Source organism: Saccopteryx bilineata, chromosome 6 (assembly GCF_036850765.1).
Source record: "Saccopteryx bilineata isolate mSacBil1 chromosome 6, mSacBil1_pri_phased_curated, whole genome shotgun sequence".
Classification (NCBI taxonomy): domain Eukaryota; kingdom Metazoa; phylum Chordata; class Mammalia; order Chiroptera; family Emballonuridae; genus Saccopteryx; species Saccopteryx bilineata.
In genome coordinates, this window is record NC_089495.1 from 22,981,028 (window position 1) to 23,002,837 (window position 21,810).

The window sequence follows — 21,810 nt, forward strand, 5'->3', positions numbered from 1 at the left end:
GGCTGGGTAAAGATGTCAGTTAAATTTATGCTTTCTCTTTGCTAGTAGGAAAAGCAAAATACAGTACACCATGGGGAAAACACTGTTGTAGGAATTACAGAGCAGCCGGAGAGAGGAGAAGCTCCTGGCCTCCACGGCCAGCATTATATAGGCGATGATGAGCTGGGTGTGGGCCCACGTCAGAGTTCTGTAGAGCAGCCACACCGGCCAGGATCTGATAAACAGGTTGGCAGAGGTGTGAATCAGGTAGTCAGCTTCCACCATCACAGCCCAGCAAAGGAAACCGAACACCTGTCCTGGATGGAGCCCGTGCCACCAGGCAGAGAAGGCGAATGTCTGCAACAATGGCCAGGCCCTGCCTTGCTGAAAGACCAGGCGTCTGAGCCACCGGGCTGTGCTGTGATTCCACTTTCTCGTGAACATGGATATCCTGTGCGTTGTCTCCAGGGTCCAAATGTTCGCATCAGGGGTGTATCCCTCCTCGCCGGGGCTCTGGCCAAACTCGGATCCGAAGCCCGCTGCCCAGAGGAGGGAGTCATCCAGGAGCCAGCGGGAGTAGTAGGTGAGTTTGAAGAGCCCGGCCGTGGACCACATGACGTAGACGCACTGGAGCTGCCGGCAGTCAGCCAGCCCGGCTCCTGCACTCACCACCCTCCTCACAGCCACCGTCAGGTACTCTAGTCCCAGAATCTGCAGACCCCTCCAGACAAGAGCCCAGAAAGGGTACCGGGGACACAAAGAGCTGGACCTTTGAACACGAGCTTGAAATCTCTGGAAAGAGCACAGAGAGCCTCCTAGAAGAGCAGGAAAAAAGAGCAAGTAGCTGAAATAGGGCAGCGCCTGACGCAGATGCTCAGACAAAGAGCTCCTGTTCCTGGTGCCTCCTGGTGCTGCCTCCACTTTCCCCTCACAAATGTCCAGAGAGAGGGATGTGACCCTCTGGGTCAAGAGCATGAGGGAAGAAAGAGTGATGTAGAACCTGAAAAAGATATACTTTTTTATAATGTAGAAAATATTCCATATTTATTTTATCCCATTCCTGTCCCCCGCACATGACCCCACAGCAAACGGGGAGTTCTGAACAATGCCGATCAATCTCATGGCCTACAATGCCCCCATCAAGACTCTTGGGTAAATCCAAAATCACGCACTACCCCAGGCAAGATCAAAAGGTAAATGGGGCTATTAATCAGAGAGCAGCAAATAAAAGAATGGCAAGGAATACTGAAGGGAAATATTGATTGAAATATTTCTAAGAACAGCTTATAAAGATTAGGATCAGGGACCTGGGAGAAATTTGCCATAGAAGAAACAAAAACTTAGTAGCGAAGAGATTATTGGAAGTTGCAGATCCTACAATGAACTGGTCCCTGACTCCTGTCAGGGCCTTGTGCTGAGAAACGGTGGATCGAGCTAGTGGTTCAGGGTGTGTGCTGAGTCATTAGCAATGTGAGGGGTGTTCTTAACCAGTCACCTGAACTGTCCCTGCTCCACCATCACAAAGTGGAGAAGATGCCACTGGCAAGATGACTGTGGAGAGAATGCCAATTTCAGCGATGTAATGTGCAATCAGGAATGCTCTCCAATGAGGAAAAAGAGCATGCTTCCATCACTACTATTTCTATCTGTGTGTCAGGGGGGTTAAGGCTTCCTTGGATTTATCCTAACAGCAAGCAAAGTAGCCTCCAAATGCCACCAACCCCTGTTCACTCAGTTTCTTTTAAGGGCAGAATGTGTCCCCTATAAATTCATATGTTGAAGTCCTAACTGCCCCTACCTCAGTATTTGGAGATAGGGTCTTTAAGGAGGTGATTAAGTTAAAATGAGGCCATTAGTTGTACCCTAATCCAATATGACTGGTGTCCTCATAAAAAGAGGAGATTAGGACACAGACACCCTCAGAAGAAAGACCATGTGAAGACACAGGGAGAAGATGGCCATCCACAAGCCAAGGAGAGAGGCCTCAGAAGAAGCTAAACCTACCAACACCTTGATCTTCCACTGCCAGCCTCCAGAGGAAGTGCATTTCTCTTATTTAAGCCGCCCGGTCTGTGGCACTTGGTTATGACAGAGAACACTAGTACATCTTCCCATTTCGGCTCTGTTCAGCCTTCCTCCGTCCAGCCAGATCCTGCCCAACTTGTTCCTCCTACTGACATCTAACCCATCACATCCCCGTCAGCACACCCCACCCCTATCCACCTGCCATCTTGCCTTTTCTTCAAGAAGCAAGCCAGAACGCTTTGGTGAAACAGAATAAAGAAAAGGATTCTGGATTTAGTAGGGATGGCGCAGTGAGTGATGGCAGACTGGAATCCAAGAGGTGACCCGCCTCGCCAGGTCAAAGCCTCAGCTCTCCATGGGACCAAGGATCCATATCAATTGTGATAACAGAGGGAGCCTGAAACACGGACCTAGAGCTCGTCAAGTTTCCCTCTCATCTTGGTGATGTCACTGGTGACTCATGAAAACACTTCTCTAGACTGTAATTAGCACCGATCTTTTTTTCTTTCCTAGATTGGGTGACTTGCCTTCTGGGAAGATGGAACAGCTGAGTCTCAGTTACCAAGCAACTCTTGCACAGCAGGTGCTCTAGGAAGGCAGCAAAGGTTTACAGTGGATTTGCATCTTCCCTGTGCTGGGAAAGGGGAGGGCGGTGTGGCTGTGTGTCTAACCCATCCACACACGGTTAGCAAGCTGTGCTTAGTCTCTTCCAGGCAGGCCCCATCTGTCGGCCCTGGACTCCTGGGTCAACCCCCTTCACTGGTACAATGATAATTACGGCTAAGTGCTGGACTGTCCTTTGTAGGTAACACATGGTAGTTAATAGCAGCCATATAATTACATTCAATTCATTATCTCTAACACAAGAGTCTTGCGACTTAAGTATTGTTATACCCCCCTACACACACACACACACACACACACACACACACACACACACACACATTTTTTTTTCAAAAAAAGAAACTGAGGCCAGGAGAGGCGAAATGACTTGCTCGAGGTCCCACTGCTCAAATGTGGAAGAATTCGGATTCAAACTCAGTACCCAGTCCTCACCCCTGCAGCCACAGTGCAAACAAACCCTTGGTCAGCTCAGGACGCCAAAGGAACAGACTGCTTTACCTTGTGGAAGAAGGTTCCTGAAGATAATACTCAGTGTAGTGCAGACCCAGGTGACACAGCGTCTGCCAGCTCATCTGGAAAAAGAAAGTCCACGTGTGGACTTGGGGTGGGCGGAGCGAGGAGAGCAGAACCACTGCGCACAGAGCAGGGATGAAGACCAGCACAGCAAAGGAGCCCATAGCAGCAAGCGCCAGCGCGCCCCCTGCAGCCAGGAGGAAGAGGTGCCTGGAAGGAAAAGGACAGCCCGTGAGACCGACTGAGAACAGTCACTTCAGATGTCACTCTGGGTAACCCAAGCAGGCCTCACATAACGCCTGAAGAAGTAATACTGTTATCACTCCAAAATCTTCCGTTTGTTCCCCTGCAAGAACCAGGGGAGAAAGAGCCAGAGTCAATTTGTGAGGGACTGCCTCAAGAGGCGAATCTTGATCCTTGCCTTCGTGACCCTGGGAGCCTTCACCTTCCTTTAATGTCCGCCATGTAAGTAGAAACAGCACCTGCCCCGAACAATCCTGCGGGTGACAGGTCCAGGTTTCCTCCTAGGAACATCTTCAGAATCGAGCAGTATGAAAGCGATGTCAATCTCGAGTCCAGGATGTGGGAAATCTCTCTGGACATCGTCTCATCGAGATGAATCTCCTTCCTTTTCACAGGGTTGCAGCGCCCTGAACTGTTCCGGAGAGGCGGTGGGGGTGGGGAGCGACTCAATGCCTTCCTTTGATGTTTGAAAACTCAGTTAGAATATCTTTATGTCTGCCCTAATCCTCTCTACTGCAACTTTAAGATATCACGAGTTGGTGTCTTTTAATGTTGTCAAGACCCACATCAATGAACTGAGCTGTGAAGCGTGCCTCCCTCGGAAGCTAGAAGACGCCCTGACGATCTGCAGGGCCCTGGCAGATCACAGAATAGGGAGCCTTGTTTGTTTTTATTGGTGCCAGATTAATAAATCTGAACGAAGAGGTCAGGGAAGCTGCGAAGCAGAGACCGACCGGCCATGGACAGGGAAACTGAGTCAAGGAGGACTACGTTTTCTCTCCGTCACCGGGCATATATTAGGGCACGTGGTGCAGTGACGTGCGCGCCATAAAGAAAGTTACTTTCTTTCTTGTGTTAGACTGGTAGTTGCCTCAGTGTGAGAAGCTCTATTACCCAGGACCTGGGCTATTCTTTCCCTTTGAGCCTATGTTGGGGTGACTCCCCTCCACAATCACCCCTATTTACACTGTGGTTCCGGACTTCATTTCCTTGTCGTGGGGAAACAAGGGGACCACTTATTCCTTACACAGCAGAGTGGAAGCCTGAAGCAATGCTCTTCCCAGAAGCACCTGCCCTGGAGATCTGTGAACATTAAAATGTCTATACAGGCCCTGGCTGGTTGGCTCAGTCGTAGAGCGTCGGCCTGGCGTGCAGGAGTCCTGGGTTCGATTCCCGGCCAGGGCACACAGGAGAAGCGCCCATCTGCTTCTCCAACCCTCCCCCTCTCCTTCCTCTCTGTCGCTCTCTTCCCCTCCCGCAGCCAAAGCTCCATTGGAGCAAAGTTGGCCCAAGTGCTGAGGATGGCTCTGTGGCCTCTGCCTCAGGCGCTGGAATGGCTCTGGTTGCAACAGAGCAATGCCCCAGATGGACAGAGCATTGCCCCCTGGTGAGCAGGCCGGGTGGATCCTGGTCGGGCTCATGCAGGAGTCTGTCCCACTGCCTCACCGTTTCCAACTTCAGATAAATAGAAAGAAAAACTGTCTATACATGTGCAACTAGGGTGCATGGTCTTCTGAGCGCTTTTTTAATTTGAGGCATGGTGCTAATAATCCCTTTCTAAGAAATATCTTTATTTAATCCTTAAAATAACTCCATAAGGTAGGTGTTATTATTTCCACTTTACAGATAAACTCCCGAGAGTTCATTCACACACACTGGACGCCCAGCAAGTGAGGGGCGAGGACGCTTTAGGCTGACTCCAAAGGCAGCAGTCTTAATCCTAGGAAATTAACTCTGATTTTGCACACATTTTGCTTTATTGTGATTCCTTCTCAATAGAAAACATTTTTACAGCTGCCTCCTCATCTCTTAAAGAAAGGTAAGGGCCTTCAACCTGTCGTGAACATGTAATATTAACACACCATAGTTTAATCAAGCTCAGCAATCCTAACTGTTAGATTCAGCTAGATCTTACTTAAGTACCCCTATATGGAAAATCCTAATTTCCAACATGAGTGAATTACTAGGCAGTGGCCCTTTGGCAATGGATTTTCACTTTAAAAAGGACATTCCATTAAACTTCCTAAAAATAGAAACTGTCTCCAAGTATTGAGTTTCTTACCTATAAAAAATCATTTCAATCTCTAGTGAAAATGATTTTTGAACTCGAGTGAGATATAGTTAATCTAACAAAATTTGTTTTGACATTCTATTTTTCTAAAAAATCATACAAAGGCATTTTAAAAATCACATTTAGTTATTTAAAAATACAATTTAATTGTATTGAAAATGATTGAATTCCAGACATTAGGACTATGCAAGACTATTTGGGTATATGATTGGTATATAGATGCGTCCGTTTGGGGCATTCCTGTACTTCAATATCTATCTCTCCCAATTCCTTTTCATCCATTTCTCACTTAATGTGAAACTGTCAAACTTTGGCTGAGTCAGTGCAGGCATGATGTCAATTTCCAGTTCCATTTTACTCTGTTAGATACAGTCATGACTAAATGATCAATAGTTGGTGGCAGCGATAACTTAAAAAACAACAGTGCAATTAAATTTAGTGTTCACATCTGGAGTCCAACCTGTGCTTCTGACCTACTACGACATTCATAGATGTAAGAACAGAAGTGGCCATCACACCTACCTGGCATGAGTGGAAAACGAGTCCAGGGTGCAGAGATAACTAAACAGGAGAGCAAAAGGAAAAGCAGCCCCTTGGTAAAGTGAGATGGGCTGGAGGAAACACAGCTGAAGCCAGCCCATTATGGACTGGGACGAGACGCTGTCCTCTTGAGTCCTTCACCGGCGCCTTCCTCCCGCAGAGTCCTCCGCCAGGCTCTCTTTGACCTTTTTATACGGCTCTGGAAGGCCGGGGGAGCAAATGGCAAACAAAACCGCTGGCTTTGGCAGCATAAAAGTTGGCTTTCTGATAAAGGGGACTGCACTATAGAAACCAAAACGTATTTGCGGTTATATTACTTAATAATGACATGTGCTAAAAAACATGGCTTTCAAAAGTTCTGGTTTTGTTTAGTTTACACACCACAGTGTTTGTTTTTCCATCCATCTGAGTGTCATATTTTCTTCACTAAGTTAAAGAAAAATCTTACTTTCCAGTTGTGGACAGACAATTCCACACACTACAGGAAGGGGACCAAGAGTGTGATCATGACGAAGCAACTCCCACTGTCCTCCTTAAGCTATTTTGCTTTGTTTTTTATAGTATCGGTCACCACCCCTTACAAATCTATTTCTCAATTAATCCCCCTGCTACAAATGTGAGCTCTACAAGGAAGGGCCTTTGTTTTGTGTATTGCTGTATCCCCAGCACATATAACAGTGCTAGGCACATGCTGTACACTCAGTAAATACTTGTTAAAGTTAAAAAGGTTTTAAGGAAGCAAAAGTATGGAGAGGAAACACTTAAAGAGAAGCTTCTCTTCGGGGTGAGGGCAGATATACAGGAAACACGCCTAGAGGCAAGCTGAGAACAACGGTCCATCTCTTGGCTACTTGAGTCATCTACATTACAGCGCTGACCCTGACTGGCCATTTTTCATCTCTGAGGACCCATGTGAGACTTACATAAGGGACAGTGGAGTATAACCTGATACAAAAGCATCTTTTTTTGGGGGGGGGTTGTATTTTTCTGAAGCTGGAAACGGGGAGGCAGTCAGACAGACTCCCGCATGCGCCCGACCGGGATCCACCCGGCATGCCCACCAGGGGGCGACGCTCTGCCCCTCCGGGGCATCGCTCCATCGCAACCAGAGCCACTCCAGCGCCTGGGGCAGAGGCCAAGGAGCCATCCCCAGCACCCGGGCCATCTTTTGCTCCATTGGAGCCTTGGCTGCGGGAGGGGAAGAAAGAGACAGAGAGGAAGGAGAGGGGGAGGGGTGGAGAAGCAGATGGGCACTTCTCCTGTGTGCCCTGGCCAGGAATCGAACCTGGGACTTCCGCATGCCAGGCCGACGCTCTACAACTGAGCCAACCGGCCAGGGCCAAAAGCATTTTTTTAAAAAAAAGATTTTATTTATTTATTTTAGAGAGAAGAGAGAGAGAGAAGGTGGGGAGGAGCAGAAAGCATCAACTCCCATATGTGCCTTGACCAAGCAAGCCCAGGGGTTCAAACTGGCAACCTCAGCTTTCCAGGTTGACACTTTATCCATCGCACCACCACAGGTCAGGACTGCAAAAACATCTTAAGGGCAAGAAACACATCTTACTAAGAGACCTGTGCTAAACAGTAGGAATACAGTATAAGGACAAATAAGACATGGTCCCTGCCCTCACATAGCTCTCAATCTACAAGGGAGACAGAAATGGCAACAAAACATCCACTGAAGAACTAACCAGCGGTGCAGTATGCCACTATCATGGATAAATCAAGAAGAAATCATCAACAGGGATAGGGAATTTTTCAAAAGCAAGTGAAGTGAAAATCCTTTTAAACTGACTCTGGAAGGATGTTTTCAAACAGATGGATAGCTTATTCCAGGTCACAGATGGCACAAAGACCTAGACAAACAGTAGAACAATTAATGAAGGGAGAGGGCTCCCTGAGCCGTGAGTAAGCTCACATCATATTGGACATATGAAAATGAAACCACATCTCCCATTAAATAAAATTGCTAGGTACAGAAGATTGAGTTGCAGTTAATGTGTTAGGGAAAAAAAGTTATGCTTTGTCATTGAATTAAATATTTATTCATTCCAACTTGTACTTTGCTTCTTGTGTTTTGGAATCAGTACATTTTATTTTCAGGTCTCGGACACTGTATAGGTCCCTGAAAGGTTTACAAGCCCTAGACACTGTACCAAAGGTTGATAAAATGGTTTGTATAAACATGCTGTGATGGTTCACGTTGTGTCAACTCAGTCAGACTACGCTGCTGTCTAGTTGTTTGGGTAAACAATGTTAAGATGAGATTACCATTTAAATCAGAAGACTGAGTAAAAACAGTGGGTGGGCCTCATCAAATCAGTTAGAGGCCTGAAGAGCAAAGACAGGTTTCCCAAAGAAAAAGCAATTCTGCCTCAAGATTGTAACATAGACACCTTTTCTGAGTTTCCAGTTTATAGATTTTGAACTTGAGATTGCAACATTAACTCTTTCCTGAATTTCTAGCTTGTGGGTCTACTTCTACATGTTTCAGACTTGCCAGCCTCATTATGTATATGTCTATATGTATGTATATCTACCATCTATCTTCTATCTATCTATCTATCTATCTATCTATCTATCTATCTATATCTCCAACAGTTCTGTTTCTCTGGAGAACCCTGACTAATACACATACCATGGAAGTCTTTCATGGTATTAATTTAGGCAGATATTTCTTGAAAATGAATAGCTGTTTCTATACTTGGAGACAAAAGAATGTTCTAAATTCATTCTGTGAAATAATAGAAAATATATATATTGGTCTCTGCCCTTGTGCCCCCTCCCCCAGTTCCCGACACAGGATTCATAAAACCCTTGTAAATTCTTAAATGATAAGAGCACTAGGAGCACCTTTTATTCTATGAGGCACCTCTGGGTGACTCCTGGAAGGCTCTTGGGTGGGGGTGGTCACCAGAAAGACCAAGCTATGATTAGAAGCATGGAACTTTTACTACCTTCTTGGTAACTAGAGGCCTTAGAGGTACTTTCTGTGGTGTTGGCATAATTTTTCCCCTTGTGGGCAGTTTTGAGGCTAGCAGCTGATGGCTAGTAGCTGATTGACCCAAATCTGAATTTGATCAGGCATCAAGTTCTGACCCGTGTTTTCTTTCATTTTAGCTATTACACATAAAAATAACCAAAGGTTCCAGTCTACCTGAATCATTACCAGCTAGAAGCAGCGGTCATTGGGACTTGGACATGAGCTGCAAAGTATAGAATGATGACAACAATTCCAGTGCCATGCGGACTTTTCCTGTGTGGACCTTTCCTGGACTCCTGCTCCCTGTGACAGCTCCTAACAGACTGAACTGGGGTTGGGTTGCGTTTTTCAGAGATTTGGCATGGTGATGGGGCCAACTTGGACTTGGTGAACATGTTAAGGACACTACTCTTTTATGGATTCTTGCTGTATTGGCCAAGAGTTTGCTTAAAGGCTTTTAATCACTGTAAAAAAATAGAAGACTGGATAAAGAAGATGGGGCACATATACACCATGGTATACTATTTAGCTAGAAGAAATGATGACATCGGATCACTTACAGCAGAATGGTGGAATCTTGATAACATTGTGCAGAGTGAAATAAGCGAATCAGAAAAAAACAAGAACTGCAGGATTCCATACATTGGTGGGACATAAAAGCAAGAGTAAGAGACATGGACAGGAGTGTGGTGGTTACGGGGAGTGGGGGGAGGGAAGAAGGGAGAGGGGGAGGGGGAGGGGGAGGGGTACAAAGAAAACTGAATAGAGGGTGATGGAGGACGATCTCTCTTTGGGTGATGGGTATGCAACAGAACTAAATGACAAGATAACCCGGAAATGTTTTCTTTGAATATATGTACCCTGATTTATTGATGTCACCCCATTAAAATAAAAATGTATTTATAAAAAAAAAATTAAAAAAAATAAACATAAAAAAAATAACCAAGGGATTGTATATTTAACGTGCTTCTTATTATTTGTATGTCCTTATGTATCCAATTAGCCATCTCCTCAGGAGTTGTGTTTACCCCCATCTCTGAATTGTCTGGGTAACTTTTACCTTTAGTAACTGATCACAGCACAGATGCTGTGTTTCATACTATGGGTGACTAGGTAGCTATCAGGGATCAAAACTCCCTTATCCTCCACCCTTTTTATACTTTCCTGTCTCAAATGACATGTTTCTGCGAGCTAGGGCCGTTCTAGCAAATCCCATTTCATTGACACCAACACTAGTGAAAAAAACTGATATACTGAACATGTGACATCTGAGACTTAGAGGGTCAAAGTGGGGGCACAGAACATGTGGAAGCTAGCTGTCTGGGGCAGAGAGTCAGTGTGGCTTCTTGGAGAATAAAAGCGTGATTAGAAAAAGAGGAAGAGGAACATGAAATTAGAGAAGGAAGAAGTAGGCAGAGGTTGGATCTAACACAGAAATAGGTTATAAAAAGGAGTTTGAATTTTAAAAGGAATTGAAGGCTTTGTGGGGTTTTTAATTTTTTTAAATTTATGTATTTTAGAGAGGGAGGAAGGGAGAAAGAGAGACAGGAGAGGGAGCAGCATCAACTCGCAGGTGCTTCACTTTTAGTTGAACACGGATTACTTCTCCTATGTGCCCTGACAGGGCGGCTCAAGCAGAGCTAGTGACCCCCTTGCTCAAGTCTGTGACTTCAGGTTCCCATCCCACGACCTCAGCGTTCAGAGTGGAACTCTATCCACTGCGCCACCACCGGTCAGTCGGAAGATTTTTTTTTTTAAGTGAGAGAAAGCGAGATAGGCTGGTCATGCGCCCTGACCACAATCCACCTGGCAACCCCCAGTCCAGATGCCAGAATCAACCCAGCTAGTTTCGGCGCCCTGGCCGACGCTTGAACCAACTGAGCCACTGGCTTCAGGAGAGAAAGAGATGGAGAAGGAGGGAGTGGAAGAGAAGCAGATGGTCGCTTCTTATGTGTGCCCTGATCCGGGATCCAACTGTCAGCATGAGGGCTGAGGGGGTGGGGGTTGGAGGGATGCTCTATCCACTGAGCCAACGGCCAGGGGCTAATATTTGTTTTTTAAGAAAGATTTTAACTACAGGCTTGGGTGAGGTGGGAGGGCAGGAATGGAGGCATGACTTTAGAGGTCAAGGCTAGAAGGAGTGGACAACAGAGGAGAAATGGCTGAGATTAGATTAGAGAGGTGATAGAATAAATGATGCAAAGTGTTAAAATGGTAGACTCCAGATGTAGGAACTTGCCAGTAAATTACATATGGAAAAGCGAGGAGTGCCTAGAAGGACTCGAGTTTGTGGCTTGAGCATCTGGGTCAATCCAAGGTGGACTCCCTTGCTGAGATGGAGAGCAAAGGACCAACTGGCTGGAGAAGGCAAGGGCGTAAATCGAAAACCCCCTTCCGATGGTTTTAGGAAGACTCGGAGGCAGTAGGAAATCGAATAATCAGGTGTGAAGCTCGGCAAAGAGAACAGAACTGTAGGTATTAAACCGAGAAAGCCAGCAGGCAGAGGCACTTAATTCATGGGAACGATGAGCTCATCCAGGAATAAACTCACCGAACAGGGGAAAGGTGTAGGGTTTAGCAGGAAGAACCTTAAGGAATAGAGATCGCAAAGAAGACTGAAAATGAACGACGGGGTATAAGGAGGTCCTAGTAATGTGCGTTGGACTGGACTAAAACGACTGTTTTAAATTCGAGCCTATGGATCCCTGGACTACGTTAAAATCAGCAGAGGGCCACGTACTTTCACGAACCAATCCTCCTCGTTAAGCAGAGGTGGGGCCGCGAGCCCGATCTTGCCCCGCCCCTACGGGCAGGCCCCGCCCCGGATCGGCCCACTAGCTCCGCCCCCTTCCCGTCCTGCCAGGCTATCCAAGCGCTTATCGAGATCATCGCTTTACCCAGGCGCGGGTGTCGATCTCGGCTCCAACTGGAGACCCGGGCCAAACTATGGCAGAGAAAGCTCAGAAGAGGTGGGTGTGCTATTTGAGAAAAGCCTGTTCTCCGCTCCCTGCAGAGGTGGACCGTGTTCCTGGTCGCTGACGGTGGGGACTGAGATGGTGTCTTATCCCTGGCACTCGGCCTGGATGGCTGCTAAAGCCCAGGCCTGGCTCTCGCTGAGGGAGGAGGCGACCATAAGGGCACCGGGAGGCCTGGGAAGGCACGCGGGAGCGGTGCCGGGAAGGCTTTTGATCCTGCATCCTGTGCCCACCGCGCCGTCCCTCCTCAGCGCGCCTGCGCGGAAGGGGCCCGGGGCTGGGGGGCAGCGATGGGCGAGTGGCATCGCCCCTTGCATTCTGCGCTTGGCGCGGCTGTTCCCCGGCGGCGCGTAGCTGCAGTCCCGGCCCTGTGTCCCCAGACACCCACGTTAGTGCCGGCCGCACCCCCGTGCCCTCCTCCCGGCCGTGGGCGCTGTGGGTTTGTGTCAACGGATTCACGGCCGCTGGTCGGAAAGGGCGCCGCGCCCGGACCGGAGCTGAGACGTTCTGCCCGGCGGGGGCAGGCTCCTTTGTATCCGTGTGAGGACGAGCGCTGTGGCTGCTTCTCCAGCCGTCCCCGCTGCTAGGAACAGCTGTTGGTGGAGAGGAACAGCTTGTGTGAGGGAAATGCTTAAGTCGAACCATTCCCAAAAGCAGCAGCAGTGTTAGGCAGCCTCTGCCGACTCTTCTTGAAAAAGGACAAACATTGTTTCTGGTGCCATAAATTAAAATTTAGGGTTTCCTTCTACTTCGGCAGGTAACTGTCATTTCCCTCCCATAAGTTACAGAGGAACGGGTCTGCTATGAATATTATGTACAGTATACAGTATTGTATAATGGAGATTAAGGTGTTGATGTGTTGTTTTGATAGATTTGGCCAAGCCTCCCCCCCAGCTGCGTGCTACCCCCTCCGCCCCACCACTCCGGGGTGCAGTGGGTCTACGTGGAGATGTCTGAACCACGATCACGATTTAGTGGATATAATGGTGAATTTAGTTATTTCCTGCTGCACGGAGAAGTATGCCGATTGTGAGACACAAACTCTACCTGGGTCCTCTCCCTTAGGCATGAAACCGAAAACAGGGGCACTTGTGAATCGCTCGTATCCTCACTTGTACAGGACAAGATAAATATTAGATAATGCTCTTTTCATAAAAGAGCATAGTGACAGGGAGGCCAAGGGAATGGGAAGTTGGAATGGGAAGTAAGGTCTATAACAAGAGGCATTTGTAAAGCCTAAGTTATCTGACCAAGGCCTAATCACTTACATGTTTTAAAACACAAACCCACTCTAAATGAAAGGCATTAGAAAGTTACCATTTACAAATGGTGATACATTCAGGGATTTCGTCCTTCAGCTCTCACGGGAAAAATATCCAAAATGACAGGTGGTTTCCAGAAAACTGAACAGAAAAGAGGTGATTGTTGTTAGGATAAAGATGCCTGGCAGTGAAGTTTGCTTCAATAAATTTCTAACCTGTGGGCTTTAGTGTCCTCATCTGTGAAATGAGAGGTTGGATTATTTTCTGCTTCGTGTTACTGAAGTTTCTCTTTATTCTCCTTCTCAGTAGAAAGGTTATGTATTTTCTGTGATTTCAGCAGAGGTCAGGTGGCTCATAGTTACCCAGATGGGTCATTTTTCAGGTTTCATTAACTTGAGCCTTGTGGAAGGTCAGTGCATGTCAGAATGATGGAAACGCACATAGCTGTGTCTAACCTCACAAACATTTCTTGAAATCAGGCCCAGGGATTACTAGTTTTTTGTTTGATATGTATTCTTCTTGCTTAGCATTTTAAAAATACTTTGTAGTGGGAAATTTTATTCACTGAAATTTATGAAAGAAAAATTTGTGTCTTTCTCTAGTTTTTCACATCAATAGGGAAGTTGATGTGATTTAAATACAGTTGGTGTTACTTTGCACTTCTGTTGGAATATTTGGGGGGATTCTGGAATATGAACGAGGAGACACATGTCAAAGAGTTTGTACCCAGCTGGCTCTCAGAACGACGGTATATATTTCTGGTCTAAAGCTAGGTCTCTCTTGTGAGCTCCAGATTTGTGTTTTTAATTGCTTGCTGAGTCTTTTTCTGGAATTTTCCATGAACATCTCAAAGTGAATTTATCTAAAATTTAACAAAATAACTTCATTTTTAAAATTTCCTTACTTTTCAATGTACTGATGTTTTTCAAATCTTCCAACAGATATGTCAAATGTATAGTAATTTTTTTTTTCAGCTGCTTCTCACATTTTCTTTCTTTTTTTTTTTTTTTCTTTTCCCTTGGAGATTTTCCCCTTGAAGCTTCTATCATCTCTGCTCCAACCGTTGCCCTAATGTTTCCCGATGTTTCCTGCTGTCCTCGGAAGCTGGAGCATCTGCTTCTGAAGTCTGTCTTGTTGGTTTACTTTTATTTAGCTAGATACATCTTTCAGCAGCTTTCTAATAAAGAATGCATAGGAGTTCTTTTTTTTTTTTTCCAAGTCCTTTCAAATCCAAAAATATCTTAATTCACCTTCCATACTTGATTGCTAGTTTGGCTGGGTAAATAGCTCTAGTTTGAACATAGTTTTTGCTCAGAATTCTGTAGGGATTGTCTTCTGGTCTTCTAGCATCCAGTATTGCCATTGAGAAATCTGATACCATTCTGATTTTTTTTCCCCTTTAGTGTGTGCCTTTTGGGGGAAGGAGGGAGTCTGAAACTTTAAGAATCTTTTCCACAGTGTTCATAAATTTTTAAGCCTGACCTGTGGTGGCGCAGTGGATAAAGCGTCAGCCTGGAATGTTGAGGTCTCTGGTTCAAAACCCTAGGCTAGCCCTGTCAAGGCACATAATGGGAAGCAACTACTACGAGTTGATGCTTCCCACTTCTCCCCTCTCCTCTAAAAATCAATAAATAAAAAATTTTAAAAATAAATTTTAAGGTGATACTACTTGGCATGGGTCCTCAGCCTTCACTGAACTGTTTCAGAGTTGAGATCAGTATCTTTTATTCTTGGGAGGAAATTGTCTTGCATTTTAAAAATAGTTTTCTCCATAAATATTTCTTTTCTCCTTTTGAAATTTATTTGAATTCTAAACCTCAGCTGAGAAGTTTATAATATATTAAACCTTACCCTCTTACAATGTACTTTGCATTTTTCCATTCATTTTTTTTTATTAGCTTTTTTTCGCCACAGTGTCAGGATAGCTTCTACATATATAACAATATTTTTAAACCTTACGCATGATAAATGTTACCTTTCTTTTCCTGCAGTGTGAAGATTGCTCCTGGAGCAGTGGTGTGTGTAGAAAGTGAAATCAGGGGTGATGTAACTATCGGTAAGAAAACAGTATTACTGGTGTTTTTTCTCAAGAATTGTTGTGATTTAGTTTCAGTGCTTTGCAGTAGTTAAGTATTATATTTGTCTGTTTCACGATGCTTTATTGACAAAACAATGTATTTTCTCCCAAAAGTGTTTCATATTTCTAAAGAATGTAATGTGATGGAGTCTCTATTTAAACTTCTATCTGATAAACTAGTGAAGCAATCTAATATGTCATTCATTGATTTGAGGAACATGTATTGTGTACCTACTATGTGCCAGGCACTGCTATGAATACAGAAAGATGCACTTCCTTTGGGAGCTTCCATTCTGCTGGGTAATTACCAAGAGTGTGAACCATGAAGTATGACAAGACTTTGGTTAGCATCCTAGCACTTTACCTTCTGGTTACCTTGGACGTATTACTTAACCTCTGTGACCTTCCTCTTCCCCAGCCGTGTGTCATAGGAATAGGTTCAGCTGTATGTAGGGGCGGCTTAAACATGCAAAGGTTCATTCTCTTACACAAAAACTATAGAGATAGGCAGTTCAGGGCTGGTCAGTTGATTGTCCAGGAGTTCCAGCCTTGCCTGCCAGGATGTGATGGCTAAAGCACCACCTGTAACTTTGATTAACAAAGGGGAGGAGTGGAGACAAAGGCCTGTACCTCTCAGTTGAGTCAGCTCCCTTTAAACAATCATCCTGAAAGTTCTACACAGCCCTTCGTTGAGGTCTAATGACTTAGACTTAGTCTTATGTGCACATGTAGCCGCCAGGAAGGTTGGGAAATGTAGTCTCAACTCGTCCCACTGCTGCCCTTTAATAAAAAATGATTCTGTTACAAGGAAAAGGGAAGAATGGATATCCAGTGGCAATTAGCAGTTGCCATCACATGTAGGCAAAATAGGAATGCCTACCTCCTAGGTTTTTGAAAGATTGAATAAGAGAATATTTGTACAAGTGATTGCCCAAAACTTAACACATAGTAAGCACTCAGTAAAAGTTAGCTAAGCACACTGTTAAATCTTATCAGTGTGGCCTTGCTAGAGGTCAAGTCCAGCCTTTAAAACAAATAAACAGTTCGACACATGACAATTTTCTTACGTGAACATGATTAAGTTCCCCCAATTGCTTTTATATGTTTTTACTGAGTATGCTCCCCTGTTGCTTTATTAATGTAAGTAAATCTGTCCTTCCCAGAAGATGCATGTTACCAGAGTCAGGCTTTCAGGGGAAAAATATTCCTCATTCCCTTATATGGTGTGTCCGTAAAGTCATGGTGCACTTTTGACCGGTCACAGGAAAGCAACAAAAGACGATAGAAATGTGAAATCTGCACCAAATAAAAGGAAAACTCTCCCAGTTTCATACCTATTCAGTGCAGTTCGATGTGAGCTCACACCCAGATTTTTTAGGGCTCCTTAGGTAGCTATCCCGTATAGCCTCTACAGACTCGTCACTGACTGATGGCCTACCAGAACGGGGTTTCTCTACCAAACTGCCGGCTTCCTTCAACTGCTTATCCCACCGAGTAATGTTATTCCTGTGTGGTGGCGCTTCGTTATAAATGCGCCGATATTCACGTTGCACTTTGGTCACGGATTCGAATTTAGTGAGCCACAAAACACACAACTTTCCTCTGTACCGTCCACATCTCGACTGGCATGGCTGTGGGCTGCTCCGCTGTATACATGGTGTTACGTCATCATCTGCGCATGAGCACATGCTGCCACATCATCCTACAGAAACTGGGAGGGTTTTCCTTTTATTTGGTGCAGATTTCACATTTCTATCATCTTTTGTTGCTTTTCTGTGACCGGTCAAAAGTGCACCATGACTTTACGGACACACTGTAGTAACAATAACGTTCTTTAATAGAAAAAAATATGATAAAAGTTTAGTAAGTCTAAGCTTTCAACCAATTTAAGCATCATGTCTTATAAAACCAATGAAGACTGTGCCAGTATTAAGGAACATCTTTAGGAATTGCCAGGTTGGATGTATTTTAAATTAATAAAGTTTCAAAGTTTAGGAAATGACCCGGTTTCTTTTCAGTGCTGTGGTAACTCCGTGTTAACTCTTAACCTTTTCCAAACATTTATGAACAGAAATTATGAGGCCATCTATTCATCAAAATGCCCTTCTGTGTTATTTCTGTGCCGGTATTTTTTTTTTTTTTTAATTTCAGAGACAGAGCGAGAGTCAGAGAGAGGGATAGACAGGGACAGACAGGAACGGAGAGAGATGAGAAGCATCAATCATTAATTTTTCATTGCGTGTTGCAACACCTTAGTTGTTCATTTGATTGCTTTCTCATATGTGCCTTGACCGTGGGCCTTCAGCAGACCAAGTAGCCCCTTGCTGGAGCCAGCGACCTTGGGTTCAAGCTGGTGGGCTTTTTGCTCAAACCAGATGAGCCCGCGCTCAAGTTGGCGACCTCGGGGTCTCGAACCTGGGTCCTCTGCATCCCAGTCCGACGCTCTATCCACTACACCACTGCCTGGTCAGGCTGTGCTGGTATTTTTATGGTTTTCATCATGACTCAAGGAATAACATTTAACATTAGTCCACCAGATATTCTACAATTAGAAAGAAAGTAATACTAAAAAAGTATAGTTAATTATATAAACTTTTTGTTTCAGTTCTTGTCCATTTTGAATAAGTATACAATATCTACTGTAGACAGCATAGATATCTCTCCAGGCATAAAAGACACACAGGAATACCTATACGTGTCTATGTGTGTATTTCAGACTCTGTTACTGGCAGAGGCTTATCTGGAGTAGCAGTAAAGGCTTTATCCTGCGAAAAGGAGAGGCCGACCCCTACACCACTGCGCAGGGTCGGGGCAGGAGGGTGCAGGAGTCAGCACCCTCCTGTTTCTCTGTCTTTCACTGCTTCGTGCTCCTCCCTTTCTTTATCTCTGTTGCCCTCCTCCTTTCACTAAATGGTGAAATTATGTGAGTCAATGCAGTGATTAAATCTTCCCATACTGACTACTATCTGATAGGGTACATATATGATGCTTAAAATTTAAAATGACAGTTCAACACAGGGTTTCAGTAATGGATTATAACCAAAGAAGTAATAATTTTTAAAAATCAATCATTAAAGCTTTCTTCTTTATTTTATTTTTTTTTAAAATTTTTCCATTGACTTGAGAAGGGGGGAAGGAGAGAGAGAGAAGAGGAAGCATCCACTCATTTCACTTAGTTCCATTTAGTTGTGCACTCATTGATTGCTTCTGGTACATGCCGTGACTGGGGTCGAACCCACATCCTCTGGTGCACCAAGTCGATGCTTTACCCACTGAGGCACCTGGCCAGGGCAAGAAGTAATAATTTTTTTTTTCTTTTTCTTTCTTTTCTTTTTCTGAAGCTGGAAACGGGGAGAGACAGTCAGACAGACTCCCGCATGCGCCCGACCGGGATCCACCCGGCACGCCCACCAGGGGGCGATGCTCTGCCCCTCCAGGACCAGAGCCACTGTAGTGCCTGGGGCAGAGGCCAAGGAGCCATCCCCAGCACCCGGGCCATCTTTGCTCCAATGGAGCCTTGGCTGCGGGAGGGGAAGAGAGAGACAGAGAGGAAGGAGGGGGGGGTGGAGAAGCAAATGGGCGCTTCTTCTATGTGCCCTGGCCAGGAATCGAGCCCGGGTCCCCTGCACGCCAGGCCGACGCTCTACCGCTGAGCCAACCAGCCAGGGCCAAGAAGTAATAATTTTTTTAAAAAATGGATTTAAGTTGCCTGACCTGTGGTGGCTCAGCGGATAAAGCATCAACCTGGACCACTGAGGCCGCCGGTTCAAAACCCTGGGCTTGCCCGGTCAAAGCACATACAAAAACAACTACTATGAGTTGATGCTTCTGGTTTCTCTCCCCTCTTTTTCTTTCCTCTTTCTCTGTCTCCTCTCTCTAAAAAGCAATAAATTAAAAAAATGGATCTAAGTTAATACTTGTTATGTTTATTTTTGATCCACATTTTTAAAACAAGAAAATTTGCTCAAATATTTTACAGAAATGTTTCAACTTTAAAAATTAGGGAAAAGATTCAGTGATGTAGTTACCCACTGCCCTGTCTTCCACAGTTCTTATCTCATTTTCCTTCAATGTGGTTTATCTCTAGTTGTATATATAAATAGGAAATCTCCAGAATTGGTATGTAGTCATTTCTAGCATTGCTTATTTGGTATAAAATAGCTCTCATCCTTTTGACTATTAATTCATTTTTCTCATATAACACATCAGATTAGAGAGCTCCTGGGAGATATAAATTAAATCAAAACACAGAATAGAGATAAGTTATCTAATTAAAATTCTCTCTCCCTGCTATGTTTTATTTTTTACTTTATGCCTTTTATTTTTGTTTTTTATTAATTTTCCAGAAGAATTCATTCAAGTCTTCTCTGTTATGCTATGAAGGTAGAGATTTGAACACTTAATAAGCTGTTTTCTGGGTTAAGTAGCAATAAACTTAAGTGTAGTTTAATTAATAGATATTTTAGAATGTTATATACATAACTTTTCATCTCCTAATTGGTTATACTCTTCCCATATTATTTCATTTTGAATTTTAGGAATAAAGTAATTTTTTCCTCCACTGTTGTGGTATAGTAGAACTTTAAACCCAATCTTCTGTTTTCCCAGAACATCAGGTATTTTGGTTAAATACAGAACCTAGTTGGAAGCTTTGAAGTATTTTCCTTAACCAGTGTGACTTGGGGTTCTGCTGGAGCTCCTTCATTAGAAGCTAAGAAACAGACCTTGGGGGAAGTAACAGCTCTCTTGTTAATTATAATTTGGGTAAATAAGGTTTCATAGTATCAAGCCTGTTTTTAATTAGGCTACCTTCATTCCTAGGCCATGTATTATTTTCTATAGGTTTTATTTTGAATGTTGGAAACATTTCAGGAAGGTGCCGTTAAGCACGGTCTGGCGGTGCCGTAACAAAGTGGAAGGCCGTGTCCTGGTGTCAGGACCTGCTTGGTTTGGGACATCATTGTGAGAAGGTAGAACTTGGCCCAGAGGAAACGCTCTGTGATGAAAGCACTTTGTCCCACTTAACTCTGTCTTTCTCTTCATTAGATTTTAATATAGATCAAAAGCTTCCCTTTTATTGTGGAAATCTTTTCAATAAGGCAGAACAATGGCTTTGACTTGGGAAATTCGTGGACTCTAAAGCAGTTCTTGCAGGTACTTCAGCTTACAGGTCCAAGGAATCGTTTTAATTTTCAAAAGAAACCTTGTAGCTTTTGAACTATTTATTGACATATGAAAACGAACTCAAAGATTGCTTTCTGTGGCAAAGATAGAGAGGAAAAATGTCCTTTACCAAATGAGGGGAATGGAAATTTGATGCAAGGAATGTCTTTCTGGCTATGCTGCATCAAGCCCAGCCAGCCATTTAGAAAAATATTTCATCAGGCAGTAAGGCAACTCCAACTCAGACACATTTATCCAAACAAGGAGATAAGCCAAATAGGGTTTCACCACATGTGGTGAGAAAATACACAAACCACCCTGCCAGAAAGAGCCCCAGCAAGGTTCACAACAGCCTTTTTAAAAACTTTCCATGGTGACAGATTTTATTTTTAAAGCATTTTAACCTCAAGACCCTTAAACTTGGTGTGAGTTCAGACCCAGTCCAGGTGCAAGTGCCCTTGCCTCAGAAAAGCAGAGCATAGCCACCGCTTTCACTGTGAGCTCCAGCACAAACCAGGCCGAGACACACTGGCTGGCGCTTCCCTCACCTGAGTCACATGTTCTTTCAAGAAGGTCACCGATCCAACACGTCACTGGTTCACATGTACTGCAGTAATTGATACCGTGTTTAAATCGGTTTCTCGGCTGGAGTGGAAACGGCCCAGGAGCGAGAGCGGGGTTTGGAGAGTGAGAGGAAACCCCGTCTTACTCGTTGGGCAACAGTAAATCTGTGCTGGGGTTTGTGACCCTGCCCCCGGCTGGCGGGGCGGAGTCAGAACCAGAGCCCTGCTCCGTGGGCCCGGCTCTGTGCCGGACAGACGCGGACTGGCCCTCGGTTCCGGAGCACAGAGGCCGTCATTCAGGGGGCACAGACCGCAGGGCCATGTGGGCCACCGGAGTGCTACCAGTGCCTGCGTATTGCGGGGGAGGAGGGTTCCCCTGTAAATTATGTTGTATGTGGGCAAATTTGGACTTTTTCAAACAGGAGAGACTATTTAAATTTGTTTCCCAAATAGAATAATAAATGTAAACAGCCAATTTAAAAAGAAAAAAATAGTTCACCAATCCAAAATTTTAGCCACGTTTACTGAAGTACATGTATTCTAACTTCTCTCGTTTCTGCCCAGAAAAGACAAGAAGTTTAGAGGAACTATTCAGTTTATGGTCGCCCATGGCATTTGCTGTTACTTCACAAGTCCAAATTGGTAGTTCGATCTTTTACGTTATTTCAGCTCGGAAGCACCAGGACTTGTAGTTTGGCAGTGCTGCCGCTAGGTGGAGGTAGTGTCTTAAGCACAAATCTTACCTACGTGGATATGATTCTACCTCCCAGGACAAGGCTCTCAGATTTAAAA

General features: G+C 44.7%; 2 protein-coding genes across 3 annotated transcripts in view; one reads left to right on the top strand and one right to left on the bottom strand.

The window, feature by feature from the left end:
• Nucleotides 1-21,810, bottom strand: part of MBOAT4 (membrane bound O-acyltransferase domain containing 4) — a 25,585-nt gene continuing 3,775 nt past the window's right edge. Inside the window, exons 1-3 of one of the 2 annotated variants that reach the window (XM_066236808.1) lie at nt 5,978-6,132; nt 3,127-3,351; nt 1-979 (exon numbers count right to left, since the gene is read on the bottom strand). In XM_066236808.1, coding sequence (XP_066092905.1) covers nt 16-979; nt 3,127-3,351; nt 5,978-6,096 — 1,308 coding nt within the window. In that variant the 5' untranslated portion in view covers nt 6,097-6,132 and the 3' untranslated portion in view covers nt 1-15. Of the gene's footprint in view, nt 980-3,126; nt 3,352-5,977; nt 6,133-21,810 lie in introns of those variants that run through there. The other variant, XM_066236809.1, reaches the window with a different exon arrangement.
• Nucleotides 11,832-21,810, top strand: part of DCTN6 (dynactin subunit 6) — a 21,447-nt gene continuing 11,468 nt past the window's right edge. The window contains exons 1-2 of the mRNA XM_066236810.1: nt 11,832-11,947; nt 15,207-15,271. Coding sequence (XP_066092907.1) covers nt 11,925-11,947; nt 15,207-15,271 — 88 coding nt within the window. The 5' untranslated portion in view covers nt 11,832-11,924. The remainder of the gene's footprint in view (nt 11,948-15,206; nt 15,272-21,810) is intronic.